At 39.5% G+C, this 20,953-nt stretch overlaps 1 protein-coding gene and 1 long non-coding RNA gene across 2 annotated transcripts in view; one reads left to right on the top strand and one right to left on the bottom strand.

The window, feature by feature from the left end:
- UBE3C (ubiquitin protein ligase E3C) overlaps positions 1-20,953 on the bottom strand; it is a 177,909-nt gene that overhangs the window by 145,057 nt on the left and 11,899 nt on the right. Inside the window, exons 2-6 of the mRNA XM_045006074.1 lie at positions 20,197-20,250; positions 12,941-13,015; positions 12,005-12,151; positions 6,812-6,927; positions 1,514-1,671 (exon numbers count right to left, since the gene is read on the bottom strand). Of these exons, the coding sequence (XP_044862009.1) occupies positions 1,514-1,671; positions 6,812-6,927; positions 12,005-12,151; positions 12,941-13,015; positions 20,197-20,250 (550 nt within the window). The remainder of the gene's footprint in view (positions 1-1,513; positions 1,672-6,811; positions 6,928-12,004; positions 12,152-12,940; positions 13,016-20,196; positions 20,251-20,953) is intronic.
- LOC123364181 lies at positions 1,000-11,509 on the top strand. The gene is made up of 3 exons (XR_006577024.1): positions 1,000-1,117; positions 10,366-10,422; positions 11,497-11,509. It is a non-coding gene; the product is annotated as an uncharacterized LOC123364181 (long non-coding RNA).

A 20,953-nucleotide genomic window follows, 5' to 3' on the forward strand; every position in this document is an offset into this window, starting at 1 on the left:
GTAGTGCCTAGAGGTTTCAATGAAAAATCAGAGGCCCTTTGTGCTTGGACAACATATCATAAAAAACTGTTAAGCTCTTTGGGGTAGGAGATATATGATAAGATGTAACAAGTGGTTGAAATAACAAATGGAAAGTACAGAGGATGCAGGAGCTAAGGTAATAGTTATCAGAAGCACAGGCTAGATGGATTGTCTGCAAAACACAGTTTAAAATGATATAAACAAAGATCACAAAAGTGTTTTGTACAATAACTTGGGTCTCATGTATGATTAAAAGTTATGCAGTCTTACTATTTTTGCTTTTTGTATCATGATCAGATAGACAGCTGAATTTTATGGACTTAGATTTTTAACCTATCCAGACTTAAATTCTCATACATCAATTTTGAAAACTGGATGTTATGTAGTAATGACAAGGTAACAACACTATATGGAGGTGACAGCTTCCAAAATACTTTATACAAGAGCTAAACAAAGATACAAATTATGGTATTCTTAATATCATACTATGAAAATTTGTAATAGCTTTTAGGCAATACAATTAACGTACTGCAATCTCACTCACACTGTATTATGCTCTGGTAAAAAAGTAATTTCTGACTGCAGCAGTTCCTTCTAAATCAACAGTACCAGCATAAGAGCAGGATTTAGTCCACAATGTATGTTTTAAAACTTTAAAATACGGATCTATTCCAAGAAGTGACTGTAGAAATGACATCCTGGAGTTCTGTGTTTTTTCCTATAAATGGCTGTCAGGTCAAACATGATCAGTTAAGAAGAAAAAGTTTTTCCTTTCCCTTTGATATAAGTCTGGCAAACTCAACCCAGGATCAGAAAGCCAAACTGCCTTCTTTCCTTCTTGCACATCCCACAAGTAATAAAAGTTCCACAAGCCACATTACACCCTCAGTGACACCTATGCAATCCATTTGCTTTCAACAGGTTTGCACAGGTGTAACTGCCTGGAACTTAGCAAACAGCTCTATTGATGATGGAACAAAGGAAACAGAACCTAGCTCACTATCTCTTTGCTGTGTTGGTGCTAATAGGATTAAAAATTAACAAACACTTTAACACCATTTAGCAGATAAAGGGAGATCATCTGTTGCACAAGAAGGTAAAATTTTTACAAAGTCATTTTTCAGAGTAGAACTGCAGTTTGGGCTTTGGGGGGAGGTTATTTGTGCATATGTAAAACAGCAGTTAGAGGAATGAAGCATATTCACTATATAATATTAGCATATTACAAACTAAATAGTAAAACACATTGCACTAGCAACCTAGTAAAATATATAGTTTAGAAACACGTTTCCAAAGAAATCAAGTATTGAGCTGTAACTCTTTGTTCACAAACATGTTCATTAAAACTATGGGTCAGTGCCTGCACTACTTAATGTTAACCATAATGTCTGTTGTCAAAATACAATGTGTTTCAGTAACATGGCCTTCAGCAGTTACACATTTGTTCAAAGTTTGTGTTTTTACCGCAACTTCTAATATTCCTGCTACTGACCTTTTTGAACCATGTAGTGCAAAATTTGTTCAAATACTGATGCCACATAGTTGGCATCTTGTAAAACAGGTAAATACGTATTCTCAGATGAAAATACCTCAAGCATTCTCATAGGAAGTGCAACATTCAGACTGTCATCGTTGCAGTTTTGCAGTAACCTGTAAATAAATTACATTCACAATTACTTAACGTTAGAGGTTTTTCCCATTTAAGTTAAGATTTATGCATACTTTTTAAAAATTGAGCTACGAAGATTTTCACATCTTCCTTAAAAATAATCTTATTCATAATGAATTCTAAACATTCTCAGGACTTCAGCTATCTTTACAAGACAAGTGCTTCAACAACCCTGGAACACAGGAATTGCCAAACTAGATCAAACTCATGGCCCATCTAGTCTAATATCTTGTCTTTGGCAGTGACCAGCACCAGATGATTCAGGGGAAGGCACAAGAAACCCTGCAACAAACAGATGTAGGATAAACTTGTCTCACACAAACATGTAATTTTAATTCCCAATACAGCTTGGCTTAAACCCTGAAGCATAAGGTTTTCTATTCTTTCCTGAAGTCTTTTTTTAAGTATTAGCTATAACAAATCTCAATATTTTTCTTTTCCATACAAATATCCAATCCCTCTTTGCTAAATTCTTGGCCTCAATGACTTGCAAAGTTTAGTGGCCTGCTGCATTCACTAGAAAGACACAATCATTATGAAACTCCTCAGAAGAGAAGTCCAGAGTATCTATTTGCCAACAGTTATGACATGAACACAGAAAGTGAAGCCAGGTCTGCGAGGACTAAAGCTGTGTGGGATTCTGGAGAGGCAGCTGAAGACAGTCAGATGTCTGACAAAAGCTCTGTCCTCAGCTATGGAACAAAGTGCCAGACATTCTACTCTCTATACTTCTTTGCTAAACTATTCATCAAATATCTGCAACTACAAAAATGGTGGAGAATAAATATACGGCACCACGAGGGGGCAGTGCATATGGGCAAGGAAAATTAGGAAGGGAAAGGTTAAAAGGATAGCCCCAAAATGAAGGAAATAGAACCTTAGAAACCTGGTTGGATCAGCTTTTGAGTTCTACCACGGGCAAAATGGAGTTTCACTCCACAGAACATTAATGAAGCCTATGGTCCACATAATCTAGTTTGTATTATATAGTTTATTACATTATATACACACACACACCTATATTATAGTGAAAAAAAATCAACAATTTATTGGGCCACTGCCAACTTGAAATCTAGCCATTAAAAAAGCATTAAAAGTAGTTTCTGTTACTATCCATGCCTCAGAGATCCCCAGCCAATTTTTATAATTTTACATTTTCCTATCCTTCTTTTGCTATGTAAAAAGCCAATTCAAACAGAGAGAAAATGATAGGCTATACAGGAGAATCAATGACACTAAGAATACATAAAATACTGACAAATGCAAAGTAAATAAACTAAAAATAAGAGAAAAACATTTCCAGTAATCTCTTTAATTTATAGTAATTTTAGGTGTCATTTCTAAACACACTAGTTTAAAAATGTCCAAAAAAAAAGGGGATGATTTTAATTGACAGTGTCACTTTGAATCAAGAACAAAAATATGTCAAACCAACCTAATAGCTCTGACAGGGTAACAAGCCTTGTGGATGGGGGGGAAGCAGTAGATCTGACTTTAGTAAGGCTTTTGATACTGTCTCCCATGACCTTCTCATAAACAAACTGGGGAAATGCAACCTAGATGGAATTACTATACCAATGATGCATAACTGGTTGGAAAACCCTTCCCAGACAGTAGTTATCAATGGTTCACAGTCAAACTGGGTAGGGCATATCAAGTGAGGTCCCGCAGGGATCAGTTCTGGGTCCAGTTCTGTTCAAAATCTTGATCAATGACTTAGATAATGGCATAGAGGATACACTTACAACGTTTATGGACAATACCAAGCTAGGAGGGGTTGTAGGTACTTTGGAGGATAGGATTAAAATTCAAAATGATCTGAACAAACTGGAGATATGGTCTGAAGTAAATAGGATGAAATTCAATAAGGACAAATGCAAAGTACTCCACTTAGGAAGAAACAATCAGTTGCACATATACAAAATGACAAATGACTGCCTACAAAGGAGTACTGTGAAAAGGGATCTGGGGTCGTAGTGGATCACAAACTAAAATTAACAATTTAACACTGTTTCAAAAAAGCTAACACCATTCTGGGATGTATTAGCAGGAATGTTGTAAGCAAGACACAAAAAGTAATTCTTCAACTCTACTCTGTGCTGATTAGGCCTCAACTGGAGAATTGTGTCCAGTTCTGGGCACCACATTTCAGGAACGATGTGAACAAAATTGGAGAAAGTTCAGAGGAGAGCAACAAAAATTATTAAAAGTCTAGAAAAACATGACCTATGAGGGAAGATTGAAAAAAAAATGGGTTTGTTTTTACTGGAGAAAAGAAAACTGAGGGGGAACATAACAGTCTTCAAGTATGTAAAAAGTTGTTATAAAGAAGAGGGTGATAAATTGTTGTCCTGTTCTTAGTGGCTAAGGAGAAGAAGTAATGGGCTTAAATTTCCGCAAGAGAGATTAAGGTTACAGTTAGGAAGTTTTTCCTAATGTCTAAGAGCAGTTAGGCACTGGAACAAATTACCTAGGGTTGTTGTGGAATCTTAGTCATTGGAGGTTTTTAAGAACAGATTAGACAAACAACTGTCAGGGAATGGTCTAGATAATACTTAGTCCTGCTTTGAGTGCAGGGACTGGACTAGAAGATCTCTCGAGGTCCCTTCCAGCCCTACAGTTCTATAATTCTATGACAGGGGTGGACAAACTACAGCCCGCAGGCTGGATACGAACCACCAGCTGTTTTAATACGGCCCTCGAGATGCTGCTGGGGAGCAGAGTCTGGGGCTTGCCCAGCTCCGGCGCTCCAGCCGGGAAGCAGGGTCAGGGGCCACTTCACATGGCTCCCAGAAGCAGCGGCATGGCCCCCCTCTGGCGCTCCAGCCAGGAAGCAGGGGGGGAGGGCATTCCACATGGCTCCCAGAAGCAGTGGCATGTCATAGAATATCAGGGTTAGAAGGGACCTCAGGTCATCTAGTCCAACCCCCTGGCCAAAGCAGGACCAATCCCAACTAAATCATCCCAGCAAATATGTCCCTTCTCTGGCTCCTATGCATAGGGGAAGCCAGTGGGCTCCGCTTTGAACTGCAGCCAATGGGAGCTGCAGGGTTGGTGCCTGCGGATGAGACAGCGTGCAGAGCTGCCTGGCTGCGCCTCCGCATAGTAGCCAGAGAAGGGACATGCCACTGCTTCTGGGAGCCGCTTGAGGCAAGTGCCGCTTGGAGCTTGTACCCGAGCCTCTCCCTGCGCCCCAACCCCCTGCCCTAGCCCTGATCCCCCTCCCACCCTCCGAACCCCTCGGTCCCAGCCTGGAGCACCCTCCTACACCTTAAACTACTCATCCCCAGCCCCATCCCAGAGCCTGCACCCCCAGCTGGAGCCCTCACCTCACCCCACCTCCTGCCCCAGCCTAGAGCCCCCTCCCACACCCTGAACTTCTCATTTCTGGCCACACCCCAGAACCCACACCTCCAACCAGAGCCCTCAGCCCCTCCCACACCCCAACCCCAATTTTGTGAGTATTCATGGCCCGCTATACAATTTCTATTCCCAGATGTGGCCCTTGGGCCAAAAAGTTTGCCCACCCCTGGTCTATGAAATACAGTGGGGAAATGTATGCAGACAACATCAGCTTTTATTTTTTCTTTATAATTACTTATCTTGGTGCTTCAATTCACATGAATTTATTCCCTGGTTTGTTTGGGTTTTTTTTAAGCTAACCTTCCTACTGAGTCAATGCTAGAAACTGATACATAACTATTTACACTGAGCAATTTTCTCATACGGAAATAAACAATTTTAAATAAGCCCATTACTTTCTAATCTGAAGTACAATGTATACTTTAAATTCTATTTCCAAGGTAGACTTTACATTATCAAGGGACACATTAAGAAGTATGAGAAATATACACAAATACTGAATCCATGAGAATTGATAGAACTGAAACATCTGATATGTAAATATAGATGTTATCTGAAAATATACATTAGTATCAAAAACCTTTTTGGTTCCATATTGCAACAACATTTTAGCTGTCTTTAGTCCAAATATTTTATACAGTAAAATATACAGTGAACTCTGATATAGTAAAACTTAATTTCTAAAGTAGAATATCCCAAATTATTTCAAATTTTAAAACTGTAAATTGCAATTCCAATTACAGTGAAACTTCACTTCTAGTGCAGTGATATCATGAAATGAAAAGGTCTTAACTACAAATGGTTTCCAATATACCCTTTATTTTAGTTTACAGAGTTTTGATGTCATAATCCACTATGTATATGGTATGTATACAGTTACCAGAAGAATGGAATTATTAATCAAATCCAAGTGCACTAGGTATTCACTGTCTAGAAATGCTCTTAATATTAACTGAACTGAGACCGTAGGACAAAACATATCTACATGTCTAGTTCCACGGTTGGCTCTGCACTCCAAGGAAACAGTATCCTCTTCACAAGACCTTTTAACTCTGGAGAAGGGAACTGGCTACCATTATCACATCAATGTTAAGAATAACCTTTCTGGTTCCAAAGAGGAGAGTGGGCTACTTCTACCAGATCCAGGTCTCTGCCCCAGTAGACTTTGCTTCCCGTGGCCCTATGAAGGCACTCTCAGCATCACTATCTGCAATTATCACACTGCTGAACTCAATGACCTGCATGCACATCATGCTCCAAATTCAAAATAAAAGTGGGAGTAAACAGTATTTTAAACAACCATATTAGCCATAAAACAGCAATAAACATGTTAGTATAAGGCATTTTGTGACCAACTGGGGATTCTGGTATGAGTCATACAGCTCCTTCCCAAACGGTCATTAGTTCTGAGGAAATGTTCTGATTTGGACAATTATTGCTAATGGCCCCAATTTAGGAAAATACTTCAGCACATGCTTAAATCCATCACTATTGTGGACAGCCCTCAAGCACATGCTTAATTTTTCAAGTCAATGGAAAATAAGCACATGTGTAATTACTGTCCTGAATAGGAAAGATTTTCCTTTATTGGAGCCTGTATATCTAACATGAATTGAAAAAAAAAACAAAACCCCACAATGAAAAACCCTCTACTAAACAAACAGAATCACATTTAATTCCTATATTTTATCTTGTGATATGAATACATGTTTTCTGAACATCATTTAGATATTAGTTGGGAGAAAGAAAAAGATTTACCTGCAACATAGGCCCAACAGTCTTTTTATTTGGAATAAGCAAGTAAGTCTGTCAGGACCATCCAGCTGCTTAACGAACTGAGAACTTTGTTTAATTAAGTTCTGACACATCCATATCTGGGAAAAGCAAAATGCACAGATTTGATCAAAAACCCTGTAAAAATGAATGCTGTTATTCATTATGGGCCGATCATGATTTCCTCATTCATTTTGAAAAAGCACCTTACTCTACCAGAAGGCCCATTAAAGCCAATTCATGGAGAAAGGTATGAGTGAGTATATCATATTTTGGCCTACCATTTTACATTTGGCATATCATTTTACAGTAAGTTATAAAATGAGATGTAGTTTAGCACTGTGAATTATCTAAAGAGAATGTGACAAGTCATTAATCAATAAAAAATTTCTCTAATCAGGATTCGATTAAGCCACTGGCACAATAAACCCAAGCCTGGGTGTCTCCAGCTACTGGAGTCATGTGATTATGTTAGTATGTCAAAAGGTAACTTTCATTAAAAAAGTAGTTTCTAGACCTCATGTTGCAAAGAAAAGCTTGAATATGAAAATTGATTATAATTAGTGGTGTCTGCCTGAGACTGCAGACAGCCTGAAGCAATAACTCTATAAGTTTCCCTATACATCCGAGACCCACTACTCAAGGAGGTCCCACCACCATGGCTGCAGAAGATTGACTTTGTGAGAAGAGCGCAGCTGTGACAATTTGGGAATATGTCTGTACAATTTATGAATTCTGTGTGAGATTATGATCCCTATATGTCTGCAAACTCCACTCTGAACATGCAGCCTTTTGACTTCTCTATGGTCTGTTTCTCCATGGTGGGCTGAAATTCCAAAGGTTGGTGGAAAAAACAAACAAAGAAAGTAGCTGATTCTAAGTATCCAATCTATACATTCATACATTGGAAATCTATACATTCTAGACAAAAGACTGGTCCTTGTCCTGAAGAACTGGATTAGCAGGAGGCAAGTCACCTTGACAACAAAGTCACCTGGCAGGGTTTTGTGCTCAAAATGGGGAAGCTGGCAAGAGTGTCACCTGACACAGGTGACTGAGATTCTAAAAAGAACAGAAGCTGTTGTGCTCATGGGCCATTTTCTCCAGTCCATGATGGAAAAGCAACTGAGCATGCAACACCTTATGAGGCTGGGGACTCCCTGCCTGCCTTCCTGGACCCAAATGCAGTGGCAGAATTAACTGATGTACATGTGACACCTTTTCAAGCATATTATGCAACTGACAAAAGTATGTGTATGACATGAATTTTCACACAGGGCTGACGAGTGAGCCCACCCTGCACTCAAACAGCAGCAGTGCTTCTTGTTGCAAAAGGCTGGGCCTGGCTCCCCACTCCTAATGTTGTGACATGGTGCATGTCACAATGCCACTCACTCAAATTTGGCCTGGCCACCGCTCCATAATAATGCACTACTCTGCAACCCCATGTGACAGGTTGCAACATGTGGAGTGGAGAGGTGGGCCCAGCCTGCCAGGACAGGAGCTGCTGCTGCCAGGTGAGTGTGGGGGTAGGCTTGCTCTTCACCCCACCAGCAATGACCCATCCCTCTTTCCTGCCCCCCCCCCACCTCCCCAGGTGCAAAACCTGGCTCCACCATGCCCAGATGGTTCTCCCAAGACTCACAGCAGAGGGGTGAACTAGTGAGGGACACTTATGTTTAAGATGTTTATTTTTGGTACGATATGTACTCTCCTGGGCTTTCTGTGATTAAATAAAGACTGTGTGTGTTAACTGCTTCACAATGCTGCATGTCCTTGAATCAAACTGGAACCAAAAGCTTCCTAACTTTGGGAAGGAGTTCTCGCAAAGGGGTGTGTTTAAGTAATTGGGATAATTCAGGGGTCAGTGCTGCTCCTGGGGACTAAAGGCAGATAGGCTGAGAAGCTCCATTTCCGAGAAGGGGAGCAGACTGAAAATCAGCGGCAAGGAAACGTGCCAAAGAGGGCAAGGAAGGGCCTAATGATGCAGACTGCTGAGATTCTAGAAGCTTGACACATCCTGGGGATCCAGAACAGAAGAGGCTTGGACATCTCTCACGGCAGTCCTAGTGAGCAGCCATGAGAGGCACTTGCTAGGATCTGTGACAGCAGCAAATCTGACTCATCCATCCAAGCAGTTACCTCTCAACTGCTAAGATAGGTACTTCCCCCAACCAACCTTGTTGCCACTCCTGCTGCTGGGAGGGTAGGGGGAGAAGAGGACCCCATAATGCTACCCCACCTCTCTGAGAGGGGAGGGAGATGCCCTGCCACCACCACTCCAAGTAGAGACAGGACAATGGCAGGCCCCTTATTGTGGTGTGCTTGGTATGCCCCAGGTTGCCTATATTTGACCCTGTATCTACAATGAGGTAAACTACATTTAAAAGTTTATTTTATGAACCTCTTATGTGGCAATCCCAATTTCTAGTTGGGGGGGGGAAGGCGGGGAGATTTTGTTCCACATTCCTACATTGGTTATGCATGCTTGCAGCACTTTACTGCTCTATTATCTTAAGTGTAGTACACCTCTACCCTGATATAACGCTGTCCTTGGGAGCCAAAAAAATCTTACCGTGTTATAGGTGAAACCGCATTATATCGAACTTGCTTTGATCAGCCAGAGTGCGCAGCCCGGCCCCCCGGAGCACTGCTTTACTGCGTTATATCCGAATTCATGTTATATCGGGTCCCGTTATATCAAGGTAGAGTTGTATTTAAAAATGCTTAATTTTTTTCAAATATTTAACAGAACATTTAAAAATATGCATAAAATAGTTTACTATTCTTCCCTAACTGCTCAAATGTAAAGTATTTTGTGTGAAGCATCGTAATATGGCCCCAAAAAAAAAGACGACTACAAAAGAGTACATATCAAGGGCAAATAGTGTTCTCAACAATTAGAAATTCTCTTCTTGTTTTCTTTCCTTGGCCTGGATTTACTGATAAAGTTTTATGATTCTTTTAATGTTTTAGGCATTTTCTTTGATGTCTTTATTAATTACTCATTTCCTCTGAAGTTAATGTAATTAGGTTATTCTTTCAATGGGAAATATCTCCAAGACTTGATTACACTGCATTAGTACCTTCATAGGGAGAAAATACTGGATAATAAAGGGCTCTTTAATTGAGCAAAAAAGGCATAACAAGAACCAGTGGCTGAAAGCTGAGGCTAGACAAAATCAAATGAGAAATAAGGCAGAGATTTTTAACAGTGAGGGCAATTAACCAATGGCACAAACTAACAAAGGAAGTGGTGGATTCTCCATCTTTTGATATCTTCAGTCAAGACTGGATGTCTTTCTGGAAGACATGCTTTAGCCAAACATGAATTATTGGGCTCAATACAGGGTACCTGAGTGAAATTTGTGATATACAGGAAGTTAGACTATATGATCTAATGATCCCTCCAGACTTAAAATCTCTGAATCTATGAAACACCTTGATGTCATCTGAAAAGGTCGGGGTTAATTACCAGTTCCCTATAATAGACTATTTTAATTATTTATATATATTAGTAAATATTATTCACACTTCAGGTTCTACAGCTGTAGAACAGAATGAGAAGGCAGTGAGACTGTTGCAACAGGAAAGAGGTATGAATGATCTGATGGCTGCTTAAGCGATTTGTTGGGATAAGAAAAGAATGCCTTGAACACATCTTACAAAATTTGTAAGAAGATTTAAATACCGGTCTGACTGATATGGACCAGGAAATACCACTTATTAACATCAAAAATAGTCTAGCAGCAAGTTTTTAAAATAAGTATTATCTGGTCCCCTATACAGGCAAAATTTTCAGGTAATAAATGTGGGGAAAAACATAGGCAGAAGGTGATAAAGCACATGAGCTAGGACTGTAGAAAAAGCAATGATTTTCAGGTATAGTTTTAAGGTGGTCAGCTTTTAGGCAAATATTCAGTCATGAACTCTACACTAGGACTTACTAATTTAGAAATGACAGGGTTAAAGAAATTGCTGAGGAAATGGAACATCTGCCTGTTGGACCTGGGGCTAACCACTTTCATCATATGCAATTAAGTTAGACATTGGATAACTAGTGAACCACTGGGAAAACAGGAATGGCTACCCCTCTTAGCTAAGAATATAAACAAGGGTGATGCAAGGTAAAAGGGAATATATTGTAATCTAGAATGTATGAACTGGTTAAAAGGTCCTATTATTGAACATATTGGCTTTCAGAAGAGTTGTGTAAATGTGTAGAATTACAGGGTCAACTAGTTTATACCCCCCCTCCCACTGCCCAATCTGCAATGTTGCATAAAAATAATACCTATATTAGCTAGGCTAACAGACTAAGCAGCCATGTCTTGTCTTAGTCTATGTTTTGTAACATGCCATATAGACTGTTATATAAATGAACCATTTTAATTATCTTATACATATTCAGGCACACTAAATGCACAAGGCACTTTACAAAACACAGACTAAGATGTACTAGCATATTCTTCACTGAGAAAGAAGGAGGTTCCTCATTTTAAAAGTTTTAAGAGATGAGAAATGTTCATCCCATCTTTAGAAGTTAAAACGAAAAAAGCTTTAAACTTCCAACAAGGAAAAAATGGATTCTTTGTATATTTTAAATTTTCAAACTGTCACAATAGTTTCATATTCGTTTAATTTTAAGTTTAAATCCTTCTTCCTTGCAGGATTTAGATTTCTGCAGAGACATGCTATCCCTATCAGTCACTGCAGAAAACTCAACAACTTCACATAAAGCTTGTGGAAAGAAAAGAAGCTACAGAAAACTGAAGGAAAAAAACAATGCTAACAGCTACAATATTTTCAAACAGTGGTGGCTTATTTTGAGTAATTTTTTCTTATGAGTTATGTATATCGTTTATGCTGCTATTCACAATTAATTATATATATGAAAAGTGGATTTGTGCTATTACATCTGAACTGGTGTTCAATAAGAAGTGCAAAGAAGAAAGCTAACCACCAAAATTCACCAACTCTGGTTCTCTTTGAAACTGGATTAAAAAAGAGGGCTACAGAACTGCAACATTTCTAACAAATGGATCAAAAGGATAACTAAACCTGTTCTGCAGTCACCCACTTATTTCTGCTGAAAGAAGCAAGTAGTAATGAAGTGACTAAAAAACATCCAAGAAATAAAACTAACTACAATAGAGTAAAATATGTACCGGCACTCACCAAACGCTTAGAATCCTCTTTCTGTCTATAAAAAAACAGAAGTTGACGCACTAAAAGGGTCAGATTAGTTCCACTGGTAATGGAGACAGTTCCTCCAGATTGTGCCAGATTAGCACAGCGATCAAATTCACTTCTTTGGATGGAGTACTTAAAAGTTAAAAATAAATAAAAATTATGTTCTGACAACACATTAATATATAAATGCAGGATTTTAAGCTATTTGTTTTGAGTTTCCATCTTAACTGACAGGTAAAGTGAAGGTAGTATTCTGATCTTACATATTAGTTAAGAGTCCAAGTTATACAAATCCTCTCAACAGCATTATGCTGATTCTTTGTTTACAATTTGTCCTGAAGACCCATGTTAAGAAATAATACTATTTAATATAAACTTGTTTTGAGCCAGCCCACTCTGTTAGCCAGTCCATAAACAAACAACCCTTTTGCAGAATAACTGACCCAGGGCTGTCTTAAAGAAGCCCCTTCAAAATCAACCTATCACCTAAATTATACAAAAAATCATGTTTGTGTATCACACACTAGAAATGCCATTTCAATCACCTGAAACATATTTGGCCCACTTTTCAGAGGTGCTAAGCAATCCCAGCTTCTCTTCATGTAAATTGGATCTTCAAGAACATGGTCCAGCAATGCCCTTATGCATGTGCTTAACTTTGAAAACATGAATATTCCCATTGAAGTCAATGCTCAACAATGCCCTTTAAAAATAAGGCCAAACTGAGAATAAAACAAACTCTTGCTTTTCACTATTCTTATATGGGTTTGCACCATGCTTACCAAAGGAAGCTAGCAATATCAAAGTTTCTCAACAGAAATGGCAAGGACTATAGTATTAAGAAACCCCCGTTTCAATTAAATTGTTTTACACATTTATTTTATCACAATCTCTCACTCAATTGATGAGAAAAATACTTACTTGATACTTTCTGGCTCTGTACCCCCGTACGAAGGACTGGATGATTATTGCATTTTTCAGCCTTCGTCTTTCTTCCTATAAAATGAAAGAAATAAGGCAGTCAAAAATACAGGATGCAGAACTGAATCTTGTTTCTATAATTTTATCATATATATATGTACAAATCTGAGGAACTGTCACAGATTGAAGTGTCCCTAGAGGAGGTTTTGGAATTAATTGATAAACTCAACATTAACAAGTCACCGGGACCCAATGGCATTCACCCAAGAGTTCTGAAAGAACTCAAATGTGAAGTTACGGAACTATTAACTAAGGTCTGTAACCTGTCCTTTAAATCGGCTTCGGTACCCAATGACTGGAAGTTAGCCAATGTAACGCCAATATTTAAAAAGGGCTCTAGAGGTGATCCCGGCAATTACAGACCGGTAAGTCTAACGTCGGTACCGGGCAAATTAGTCGAAACAACAGTTAAGAATAAAATTGTCAGACACATAGAAAAACAAACTGTTGAGCAATAGGCAACATGGTTTCTGTAAAGGGAAATCGTGTCTTACTAATCTATTAGAGTTCTTTGAAGGGGTCAAACATGTGGACAAGGGGGATCCGGTGGACATAGTGTACTTAGATTTCCAGAAAGCCTTTGACAAGGTCCCTCACCAAAGGCTCTTACGTAAATTAAGCTGTCATGGGATAAAAGGGAAGATCCTTTCATGGATTGAGAACTGGTTAAAAGACAGAGAACAAAGAGTAAGAATTAATGGTAAATTCTCAGAATGGAGAGGGGTAACTAGTGGTGTTCTCCAAGGGTCAGTCCTAGGACCAATCCTATTCAATTTATTCATAAATTATCTGGAGAAAGGGGTAAATAGTGAGGTGGCAAAGTTTGCAGATGATACTAAACTGCTCAAGATAGTTAAGACCAAAGCAGATTGTGAAGAACTTCAAAAAGATCTCACAAAACTAAGTGATTGGGCAACAAAATGGCAAATGAAATTTAATGTGGATAAATGTAAAGTAATGCACATTGGAAAAAATAACCCTAACTATACATACAATATGATGGGGGCTAATTTAGCTACAACGAGTCAGGAAAAAGATCTTGGGAGTCATCGTGGATAGTTCTCTGAAGATGTCCACGCAGTGTGCAGAGGCGGTCAAAAAAGCAAACAGGATGTTAGGAATCATTAAAAAGGGGATAGAGAATAAGACTGAGAATATATTATTGCCCTTATATAAATCCATGGTACGCCCTCATCTTGAATACTGTGTACAGATGTGGTCTCCTCACCTCAAAAAAGATATTCTAGCACTAGAAAAGGTTCAGAAAAGGGCAACTAAAATAATTAGGGGTTTGGAGAGGGTCCCATATGAGGAAAGATTAAAGAGGCTAGGACTCTTCAGCTTGGAAAAGAGGAGACTAAGGGGGGATACGATAGAGGTCTATAAAATCATGAGTGATGTGGAGAAAGTGGATAAGGAAAAGTTATTTACTTATTCCCATAGTACAAGAACTAGGGGTCACCAAATGAAATTAATAGGCAGCAGGTTTAAAAGAAATAAAAGGAAGTTCTTCTTCACGCAGCACACAGTCAACTTGTGGAACTCCTTACCTGAGGAGGTTGTGAAGGCTAGGACTATAACAATGTTTAAAAGAAAACTGGATAAATTCATGGTGGTTAAGTCCATAAATGGCTATTAGCCAGGATGGGTAAAGAATGGTGTCCCTAGCCTCTGTTTGTCAGAGGATGGAGCTGGATGGCAGGAGAGTGATCACTTGATCATTGCCTTCACTCCCTCTGGGGCACCTGGCATTGACCACTGTCGGTAGACAGATACTGGGCTAGATGGACCTTTGGTCTGACCCGGTACGGCTGTTCTTATGTATTCAAAAATATTTTTGTTTTTTGTATACTCTATCCAATTTGCTTTTTCTGTACATTTGCGTTTTTATGAAGATTAAATATATCTTTATCAAAATAAGAGAAAGGTGTCTGTGACTTAAACATCAGTAACAATCACATATACATAATTTAGTCCTGCCCAGGAAGAAGTTCCTTTTGTTTGTAAAGGCAATGTAAATTTATAGCAGGATAAGCAATTTTTAGTAATCAATATTGTCAGACATAGATGAACATCATTTGTCGAGGAAGAGTCAACATGGTTTTAGTAAAGGGAAATCATGGCTCACCAATCTACTAGAATTCTTAGAGAGGGTCAACAAGCACATGGACCAAGGAGATTCAGTGGATATCGTGTACTTAGATTTTCAGAATGCCTTTGACAAGGTCCCTCACCAAAACCTCTTACGCAAAGTAAGCTGCCATGGGATAAGAGGGAAGGTCCTCTCATGGACTGGTAAATGGTTAAAAGATAGGAAACAAAAGGAAGGAATAAATGGTCAGTTTTCAGAATGGAAAGAGGTAAATAGTGGTGTCCCCCAGGGATCTGTTCTGGGACCAGTCCTATTCAACATGTTCATAAATGATCTGGAAAAAGGGGCAAACAGTGAGGTGGCAAAATTTGCAGATGATATGAAATTACTAAAGATTGTTAAGACCCAGGCAGATTGCAAAGAGCTACAAAAGGATCTCTCAAAACTGCGTGACTGGGCAACAAAATGGCAGATGAAATTTAATGTTGATAAATGCAAAGTAATGCACATTGGAAAGCATAATCCCAGCTATACATATAAAATGATAGGGTCTAAATTAGCTGTTACCACTCAAGAAAGAGATCTTGGAGTCATTGTGGATAGTTCTCTGAAAACATCCAGTCAATGTGCAGCAGCAGTCAAAAAAGCAAACAGTATGTTGGGAATAATTATCTATCCCTTTTTTAATAGGACAGAAAATATCATGTTGCCTCTATATAAATCCATGGTACGCCCACATCTTGAATACTGTGTGCAGATGTGGTCGCCCCATCTCAAAAAAGATGTATTGGAATTGGAAAAGGTTCAGAAAAGGGCAACAAAAATTATTAGGGGTATGGAACAGTTTCTGTATGATGAGAGATTAATAAGACTGGGATTTTTCAGCTTGGAAAAGAGACAGCTAAGGGGAGATACGATTGAGGTCTATAAAATCATGAATGGTGTAGAGAAAGTAGATAAGGAAGTGTTGTTTACTACTTCTCATAACACAAGAACTAGGAGTCACCAAATGAATAGCCAGCAGGTTTAAAATAAATAAAAGGAAGTATTTTTTCACACAACGCACAGTCAACCTGTGGAACTCCTTGCCAGAGGATGTTGTGAAGACCAAGAGCATAACAGGGTTCAAAAAAGAACTAGATAAATTCATGGAGGATAGATCCATCAATGGCTATTAGCCAAGATGGGCAGGAATGGTGTCCCTAGCCTCTGTTTGCCAGAAGCTGGAATGAGAGACAGGTGATGGATCACTTGATGATTACCTGTTCTGTTCATTCCCTCTGGGGCACCTGGCACTGGCCACTGTCGGAAGACAGGATACTGGGCTAGATGGACCTTTGGTCTGACTCAGGAGGGCCATTCTTATGTTATATTTACCCTTTGACCCAAGCGGTTAGCCAAAGTTCAGGGGCTTTTAGGGTTGTTTCTGTTAGGATAAGAAATAGATTATATCAGTCGGGTATATTCTTGGTGTAGTCTTAATCCCTCTAAAGGGATCCTTTGCTTCTGAGAGGAAGATGAGATCTGGTGCTTCAGACCCAGGGACATGGCATGGAGACTCTCTCTTCCCACAAAAATTAGACAAGATGAGGAACATTTTATGGAGACTTCTCAGTGCCCAGGAATGTCTTAAAAGTATCATTTCCTTAAAAAGACTTAATTTCTGCAAAAAGAATTAAGCAGAAAGCCAAGCTGGCTCAGATACTAGAGAAGTAGTTTAATAGTTTCTACTGCTAGCACAGCCAATTAAGGTGATAAGAAATATCTGAGGAAAGTGCATATAGATTACATTTCCATTCATACCTGTACTATTTGGTAAGATGCATTTATTGGGGCGGGGGGAGAGAGGAGGATAAAACTGCAGGTAATTGGGCAAGGAATTCTCAAAGGCAATGGCTGAGGACAGGGGAAGTAGGGAAATTGGGCAACAGCAAAATCAGTGAGGGTTACTTGGGGACAGGTTAAAATTTTTCCTTTTTGTTTTAATTCACTGTGACAAACCCACTTACATTTTTACAAACAAGAAAAAAACGAAAAGCTAAAGTCTCCACGTGACATTTGATGCTATTTAAAACTTTGCTGTAGACAGACAAGCCATTCTTATTATCCTAATTAACCAGTGATTAATTTACCAAATATGCCTTTGTCCTGTTTTCTAAGACAAGCCATTTTTGAGATGAGGTGTCAAAAAAGCATTAAAAGAATTTCAGAAACACGATCCAACATCTGCAGTATGTTTTTGAATCCCAGGTCCCCAAACAGATTGCTTAAATCTTGGAATAGTCAAACAAATTAATTCCGTGCCAGCCCCAGACCAAAACACAAAATTTGAAATATCAAAGATTTTAAAGTTTTAATGGATGGAAGGGCAAAATTAGAAAAAAATATCAACCTCAACTATGGAGATGAACCACCTCTCCATAATATCACAGGGTGAAATTATGCAGCAAGGCAGATATATTTTCCCTCTCTGCGGGTATGGGTTTCATCCTAGAATACATAATTGTCAATTAGTGACCCATAATTGTGAGTGTTTGAAGTCTGAGGCCACTACTGAGATTTCATTGCATGCATTTTTTCAAAGCCATTACTGATTTTATTCTCAAAGGACTCATTCTTTAAAAAAAAAAAACTCTTCTAAAAAGGGACTTTTCTTTCATACTGTAAAACTAATATATGTGGCGATTAAGGCTGTCAAGCGATTAAAAAAATTAATCGCAATCAATCGTGCAATAAAAATTAATGGTGCAATAAAAAATTAATAGCGATTAATCGTGCGATTAATCACGCTGATAATAATACAATACCATTTATTTAAATTTTTTTGGATGTTTTCTACATTTGAAAATGTACTGATTTCAATTACAACACAGAATAGAAAGTGTACAGTGCTTGCTTTATATTTATTTTTGATTAAAATATTTGTACTGTAAAAAAAGAAACAGTTTTTTAATTCACCTCATACAAGTATTGTAATGCAATCTCTTTATTGTGAAAGTTGAAAATTCAAATGTAGAATTATGTACAAAAAAAATCTGCATTCAAAAATAAAACAATGTAAAACTTTAGAGCAGTGGTGGGCAACTGGCGGCCTGTCAGGGTAATCCACTAGAGCAGGGGTCCCCAACCTTTTGAGGACCAGGGACCGGCAGAGGGAGCGCTCGTCCCGCGGCTCAGCTGGACCGCCCGCAGGCGTGCCTGCGGGAGGTCCACCGGCTCCGGTTGAGCTGCCGCAGGCATGACTGCGGACGGTTCGCTGGTCGCGCGGCTCAGCTGGACCGCCCGCAGGGACGCCTGCGGCAGCTCACCCGGAGCCGGTGGACCTCCTGCAGGCGTGCCTGCGGGCGGTCCAGCTGAGCCGCGCGACCAGCGAACCGTCCGCAGTCATGCCTGCAGCAGCTCAACCGGAGCCCCGGGAGCAGCGGACCTCCCGCAGGCATGACTGCGGAGGGAGCGCTCGTCCCGCGGCTCGGGTAGACCTCCCGCAGGCACGCCTGCGGGAGGTCCACTGGGTCGGTTCGCGGCCCGGTTTGTAAGAGGCCGCGGCCCGGTACCGGGCCGCGGACCGGGGGTTGGGGACCCCTGCACTAGAGGGCTGCCAGACCCTTTGTTTACATTTGCATGGCAACCCGCGGCTCCCAGTGGCCGTGGTTCGCCGTTCCCGGCCAATGGGAGCAGTGGGAATATATTTGAAAATGTAGAAAAACATCCACAAATATTTAATAATTTTCAATTGGCATTCTACTGTTTAACAGTGCGATTAATCACGATTAATTTTTTGAGTTAATCGTGTGAGTTAACTGCAATTAATCGACAGCCCTAGTGGATATATACATTATACACAGATTTGTGTGATACATGCACAAAGTATATGCCTATTATATACCCATACATGGTGCTTTGTTTCTGACGCAAGTATTAGCAGCTGAATGAGTGTGTTAGCCACTTGTCACCTCAGCAAAAAGTTTCTGAAACACAGAATAGTACTTTTGCATGTTGGTAAGGATTGGCAGATCATAAATGGGAGTAGTAATTTAAGATACAAGATACCAAATTGAATGTGTAAATTCAGTACATAATTGTACATCCAACTTAAAATCAGATCCTTTTATATCTCAAAACCCAGTAACTAATATAAAAAATAGTGAATTACAATAGAACTTATTAGCTATCTCGCAAAAAACCAAAGCACAGGTTTATGAGTCAAATGTTCTTGTTTATGTTCTTTATCAGCATGAAACTATTCAGGTACACATTATTGTCTGAGACCAATTATCTAAACTTAAAGGGGTATTTTCACCTCTTTAAAACAGGGAAGGTCAAACAAAAATGAATCCTTTCACTTTCCACTTACTTGGTATCATTTTATTGCCAAGTTTGTTCATTAAAGACAACTATGTTTGGAAAATGGTATTTTCACTGTTCCCTTTACATTCTTTTCATAGGTGATTTTGGAGTAATTATGGCAGCAGAAAATGTCACCAACACAGGATAATGATTTAATTGCAGGCTCAAGCATCATCATCGTTGTTCCTAGTCCTTATAGAGCATTTTTCATCAGTAAATTTCAAAGTACTTTACAAAGGAGGTCAGTATCATTCTCTTTCCACAGATAGGGAAACTGAGGCGCAGAAAAGGGAAGAGGCCAGTGGCAGAGTCTGGTATAGAACCTAGGTCTCCTGAGTCCCAGTCCAGAAGAATCGGGGATGAGGGAGGCATAAGGAGAAAATTCCTGGCCATATAAATTCCTTTTTCCATTAAGGCCTGATCCAATGCTCATTGAAGTCATTGGCAAAACTCCCATTGATTTCCATGGGCATTGCATCAGATACTAAATACTCCTTTTAAGTAAATAGTTCTTAGAGAAGAATTTTCATATCGGGGAAATCTAGGGGGGAAAGTTTAAATGCTTCTGTTGATTCCGATATATGGAAGAACAAAATGTACATAGAAAGTTCACAAACTGGAAAAAAAAAACCTATAGAATAATTTCAAGTAAAACTCTACTAAAGTACAAGATTTCAAAGTGTAACTATCATCAGGCTGAACAAAATTACAGCGTATATGCAAGCTGTTGTTTTCCACAACACTATCTCTAATTTACCTCTCGTTTACGCCTTTCTTCCTGGGTACGATGCAGAAGAGAAGCCTTTTCTTCCTAGAAGGGGACAAAAAAAGCTGCTGTAGTGTTTTCACTCAAAAGTTCAGGCATTTGTATAAAGTAATACATATTTTTAAATGGTTCACAGTACAGAATACAGTCCATGTTCAAGAAAAGGCAAAAAGTGACCTATTAGCATTTTCGCTGTTATGGGCCCAGATCTGATGCAATTAATTACATTTGTTATTAACTATCTACTTCTGCCTAGCCATTTGTTACTTATATGGCCCCCATCACCATCCATCTGAAAGTTCACAAACATTAACAAATTTATACTCAGAACACCTCCCTGTAAGTTAGGGAAATAGTATCCCTATTTTACAGATGGAAACCTGAGGCAGAGAGAGAGATTAATTACCCAGTCCAGCAAAGTACTTAAAAAGGTGTGTAACTTTAAGAATGTTATGCATATGCTTAGTACTTGCTTGGGAACAAAGTGACTTTTCCAAGGTCTGTGGCAAAACCAGGAGACTTGAATCCCAGGTCTTGGCTACACTGGCACTTTACAGCGCTGCAACTTTCTCACTCAGGTGTGGGAAAAAACACCCCCCTGAGCGCAGCAAGTTACAGCGCTGTAAAGCGCCAGTGTAAACAGTGCCCCAGAGCTGGGAGCGCAGCTCCCAGCGCTGTAAGCTAATCCTCTCGGGGAGGTGGAGTACCTCTCTCCCAGCTCTGGCGCCGCAACCACACTCACACTTCA

The sequence above is a fragment of the Mauremys mutica genome, chromosome 2 (genome assembly GCF_020497125.1).
Source record: "Mauremys mutica isolate MM-2020 ecotype Southern chromosome 2, ASM2049712v1, whole genome shotgun sequence".
Taxonomy (NCBI): Eukaryota; Metazoa; Chordata; order Testudines; family Geoemydidae; genus Mauremys; species Mauremys mutica.